A 5,799-nucleotide genomic window follows, 5' to 3' on the forward strand; every position below is an offset into this window, starting at 1 on the left:
GGAAAATGAGGACCTAATGTCGGGGGTTTAAATGGAGAGAAAATGTTTTGAGAAACGATGTACAAATGCGCTTTACACAATTGATGTGTGTATGGATTAGGATAACAGTTGTATGAGCCCCTAATAAAATGTTATAAAAAAATAAAAAAAAGAATACATATAACAACTACCTGGGGCCAGCTACACTTAGGTTTTGAGCTGCCTCTCTGTCCCATTGGGGCTGGCTCTCTCTCTAGAAATCTGGGGTTATCTATCTGGAGGGCTTAGTTGCATCCTTGCTATTAGGGGAGTATGCAGGGACTCAGCAATGGGATTACCCCAGTTGGCATTCAGATTTGCTGGGCTCAGTGGTCTCTAGTGTCCAGGATCTCCAGAAGTCCACGCGGATATCCTTGTGATATCCTAGAATGCCAGACTATCCTGGGCATTCTCCTAGCATGGGGCAGGCACAGGTGATGTGTATGGTATAGGGGCATGAGTGGGTGGCATGCGGGGATGTGGGTGGGTTGTGCACATGGGGGCAGGTGGGTTGCTGGGGGCCGGGAAAGGGAGAAACTCAAGGGATCAAGGTGGACCAGTTGTCAGGGTGGGAAACACAGGTGGTGGGGAAGGGGTATTGAAGAGAAACATGGTGCACTGGGGTCTCTGGGGATGGTTAAGGCCAAGGAACCTGGCCGTGTGTTGCCGGCGCTTGGAAACATTAGGTATTGCAGGGCCAGGTCTCAGGTACAGGGAACCCAGGGGGATGTATGCCATGGTGAGTACAGCTGCATCATTTGTGTCGAATCTGACAAAGGGTCCCTGGGGCACTGTGAGACCAGGGCTCATCCAAATCCCCCAAATAACCCCCTCACCTGCAGACCTGGTGACCACTCACAAATAACTGCAGATGATGTCCCTGTATCGGAGCCATCTATGGAGTCGGGCTTTTTATGAGGTTTTACTGCACTTCAGAGCAGCCAATGACCTGTGAGACTGAGAGGAGGGGCATGGACAGTTGGAGAAGTGATTTTTTTACTATATGTGCCTTGTTGATTTTTATGCATCTCAGTGCTTTCTTCTACTGCTTGATCTGGAGTCTGTCAAATTCAGGCATTTCCTTAATGTGTTGCTTGTATTTCTGGAGGTGGGTTGAAATGTTTTTTGCTTTGTTTCATTTTTGCTGCCATTTCCCCAGAATCCATGTATACGGGCATTTAAAAATTTTTTCTTCTTCCTTCGTGTTTTCTCCATTCCTGGCCTGCCATTCTCAGGAATGTCCCTTATATCTACACAAAATATCCAGCCCCAGTAGTGTAAATGTACTGATGTAAAGAAATGATGGTTGCTGTGTGGTATAAGAAATTCTTAATCCAGCTTATTCTAGGTTCTTGAAAAATGCCAAACATTGACGTGATAATGGCTGTGGCTTATGCCAATTTATGAGTGTGTAATAATGTGAGGTTATAGGCCAGTAAGTTTGTTGGATGACTGCCCCTTCCAGAGCTAAACTGATTTTTCCCTTATCTCTCTTGAGAATACTAATGCCAGCTGACATTTGTCTGCAAAATGGCACTTCTTTACATTCTTGTTATATTTTGCAGAAAAAGGAGCGTGAATTAATACTAAATAAATCAACAAATGATTATACAACTGGGAAGATGGCCTATCCCCCAAACGTTCCAAAAGAAGAGACCCTAGCAGGGGCCTCAAATGCACCTTCCGTCTCAGGAAAGCCTCCGGGAGGAAAGACCTCTGAAAGCAGAAAGACTTACAACAGCATCAGCAAGATTGACAAAATGTCTCGACTTGTATTCCCACTGCTCTTTGGCACTTTCAACTTAGTTTACTGGGCAACCTATTTGAATAGGGAGCCGGTGATTAAAGGAGCTGCCTCTCCAAAATAGATCTCTGGATTCCCAGTCTCCACGAGAGCCATGATTCCAGAAGGACGGTGCCAAGGACAAGTTGTGACCAAAAGGACTTCTGTATTAGGGCAATGTCTTTCAGGAAATTTGGCATGTTTAGTGATATGTACAAATCGTATTACCTTGATTATTTCTATATATAACCTCAGAGACTTCAAAGATGTCATCTTGATAAATAAAGCAAGCTTTCTAGAAAAAAGACAGTGATTCTGGCATTAAGATGATCAATAACCTATTCTGATAGCTTACAAATTAGACAAGTACATTTTTAACTGTTCCGAGTGTTGTCTAACAGTTTGTTTTATACTTTAAATGACATTTCATAGAAATTTTCCCAGAAGAAAATATTTTAGGAAATTCTCCATGATTATTACCTGGCAAAAGATTGCAAGACAAATATTACAAAGAATTCATTTTCCATTAAAAGCTCTGATGACACTTATGTACAAAATTAATTGCCTTTAATAATTCTTACTGTTCTTAAATTAGAAAATGTACTGCATGATATTACATTAAGAAAAAAAGTTAGTCAAGTATGTTTGCAGACACATTTAATGACAGATAAAACTGGTATATTAGATAACCATTTTTATCCTCATGGGAAAGATGAAATCCTTAAGTCTTTTTCCTTTTTTTCTGCCCACTCCCTACCACTCATTAACTAAACCCAACAGTCTGGGGAGTGATTGAGCCTATCTGGAATGTTATGGTGCCCTCTCTGAGACCAAGCAGTATTTGGGTGGTGAGACATCATGAAGAGTTATTTTCCATTTTATTTCCTTGTATATGTTCCATGATTGACCTATTACTTCGTCAGCTTTTGTATATGAAACTTAAATGTTCATTAAATCATAAAAATGTACCTAACCTTGTTGGCATATTTCATTTAAAAAATTGTATTGGTGGACATTGTACTGGTGAACATGACCTAGAGAAGAAGAAAAATAAAGATACAAAGCCTTGGAAACTGTAAGGAGCAGTTGAACCCTCTTCTATAGTGTTGCTACAAGTCAGAATAGACTGGACGCCAATGGGTTGGGCTAATAATACTTCAATCCAATGTAGAGAGGTATTACAAACCACTTTCATTGCTAGTATTCATATGATCTAAGAAATGCCACATGTAAGCAACTTACAGCTATGTCAGTGTGATTAAAATGATAATACATTTTTTAAATGAAAGAAAGACACATTGTAAAATTGCTCAGGGGGAAAAATCCTACTCGGCAGCCTGTCTGTTTCTAATCTAATTTCATAGACTAATCCTTGAAAAGAATGCTTATCATCTTACTTGAGGGCATTTCCAAGGAGGCGTGTCTTGTGGTCAGGATGACCACTCATTCAGTGCCCTGTCCTCTGTTACTGTTTGTGCTCACTGATAGAAAATGTTATGTTTGCTCCGTATACTCAAAAGATGCTTTCTCCTTTCTCTGCGACTCTCCTGGATTTCTGAAACCATAAAAGATAACTATGACTATAAATAGACTATATCAAATAGAAGCCTGTATAATTGGACTTGTTAATGGGATTTACGTCTTTAAAGCCTACCTACATTACCTGTATTTGGTAGACGTGTACCTGGATCATGTGCATGGGACATAAATGCTCATAGTATCCATTCTCTTGAAACTCCAAATAGCATCCCTGGAGAATATGTGCAAGGGGTTGTGGCATATTTATTATATTTTACTAAAAGAAAGATTTATAGAATTGCCAAATTGTTTCACTTATAAGGAGACACTATTGTCTGTTTCAGTAATGGGTTTCAGGATTTTACAAAGTACAATAGCAAGATCAATGAAAGGGATGCTCTTAAACAAAAGACCAGAAACAATTCTCTGCTACACATAGTGATGTCAGTTTAGAATAATTCTTATATTTTCCACCTCACCACAGCATAAAACCTACCATGACAAAAAATAAACCTAAATTTCTGTTTACATTTTTGTTTTAATGGCATTTCTCATATAGGTTTTATAGTTTAACCTTGCATTGTAGGTTGTACAAAGTGTAAATTATATTTAAATGGCTACATGTAAAATCACCCTCCTTGAAAGCTCAGTACTAGCAGAAAATATCTTCTATGACAGATTGCAATAATGCCCTTGATGAGTTTCAGCCCTTGTTAAAAAAACTCTTTGGGCTCAATTTGATGAATTACAGTTTAAAAATATGCCTACTGCATTTAAATGCTGCTGAAACTTGGGTGTAATGAATATTTAGTAGAAGATCATATTCGTTTTATGCTTTCTGATTTGTACATCTTTCAGTGCTTGCTATTTTTAATAAAGATGTAATAAGGAATCACCTTGGAAAAAATGACAGCAAGGAAAAAAATTAAAATGTTTAAAATAATTAAAGATCGCCTCTCAGAGTCCATTTAAATACATCTTTTTTATTTTAGCAGTTCTGTTGGCATATAATTCACATACTTTATAACTCAATTATCACCACAATCAATTTTAGAACACTTCCTTCATTCTTGTACTCATTATTATTAACTCCCCATTTCCCCCCAACCTCCCTTTGCCATAACCATAAAAACTAAAAATCCAGTTATTGTTCCTATTGATATAACTATACTGGGTTTCATATAAAGAAAACATAGAAGACAATGACCCAACAACAATAACAAAATAAAACACTGAAACACCTTAATCATAAAGCAGAAAATAATAAAAACTAGAAAAAATGTTAATGGGTCAACATGGAGAACAAATGCTAAGGTGTTAAATTTTAACCTAATTACATTTTTATTTACCCACTTTCCAAGGCACACTGTGTGATATAGCAAGATTATTCACATCCCTAGTCAATAGAGGGTTGTCCGCGGGATTAATCCATGTGGGACCCTTCAAATGGATGAATGGATCTTGTCTACAATGTTCTGCAAACCTAGTGCTCAGAATTTAAGCTCTCTGTTACCTCTCTGTTCTTGGATCTTATTATTGACAATCTTTGGATCACTCAGGCTGGTATGCTTCCTCCATGTAGGTTTAGCCGACACTTCACTTAGATCGTTGTTTGTTTCAAGACAAACTTTTAAGACCCTAAATGCTATTCTTTCTGATAGCTAGTCACCATATGATTTCTTCATCATTCTTTGTTGTAGCATCCATATTTTCAGTGATCTCTTCATGAATGCAAGTGTCATGTAGGGCTATGTTACCAGAACTAATTGTTCTTAGATTAGGATTACAATTAAGGGTGAAATCAGAATCCATTCATGTATATATGGTTTATATTTGTCACTGGTCTACTATAAAGACATCATTATAATTTTATTGGGGAACATTTTAAATCATTTCCATGGGCATATGGTATTTCTACATTAATTTAGCAAATTATATTGAATTTTTTAATTGTTGAGAAAAGGAAAATATACATGTATAAAACAACTTTTAGACTAAAATATTTTAGATAATTGATTTGTGAAGATTAAAAACTTAAAAGACTCGATGCTATTCACTCAAACATTGAGTGTTGTAAATAGGACAAAATTTATTTCCCCCTAAAACCACTTTACGTATTGGGAGTTAATACATATATCATTCCATATTCAATCACTTCAAGCAGTATTGTACAATTGCTACCAGTCAGTTTCAAAACTTCTTTCCTTCCGGAACTCCTTAATATCAGGGCCCTTTTACACACACCCCCAAAGCCACCACCACTGTACCCCGAGAAACCCGTATTCTATTTGCTTTTCCTTTAGGCTCATCAATCCTCATTTTCATATACTGAAAAACAAAAAGATATAACAAAAATTCAAGAGGATGACTCCCAGTGACCTACTTGATCTGAGATAAAGCCCAATATGAACAAACAAACTAATTTAAAAAACCAAAATAAAACAGAAAATGTTGAAAATCAGATCCAGTCTAATGTGTAT

At 37.3% G+C, this 5,799-nt stretch overlaps 1 protein-coding gene across 1 annotated transcript in view; it reads left to right on the top strand.

Annotated features, from left to right (window-relative positions):
* Positions 1 to 2,880, top strand: part of GABRA5 (gamma-aminobutyric acid type A receptor subunit alpha5) — a 160,788-nt gene extending 157,908 nt beyond the window's left edge. Inside the window, exon 10 of the mRNA XM_004699735.2 lies at positions 1,584 to 2,880. Coding sequence (XP_004699792.1) covers positions 1,584 to 1,886 — 303 coding nt within the window. The 3' untranslated portion in view covers positions 1,887 to 2,880. The remainder of the gene's footprint in view (positions 1 to 1,583) is intronic.
* Positions 2,881 to 5,799: the final 2,919 nt, after the last annotated feature.

The sequence above is a fragment of the Echinops telfairi genome, unplaced genomic scaffold (assembly GCF_000313985.2).
Source record: "Echinops telfairi isolate 266 unplaced genomic scaffold, ASM31398v2 ScPeMD7_7475;HRSCAF=8513, whole genome shotgun sequence".
Classification (NCBI taxonomy): domain Eukaryota; kingdom Metazoa; phylum Chordata; class Mammalia; order Afrosoricida; family Tenrecidae; genus Echinops; species Echinops telfairi.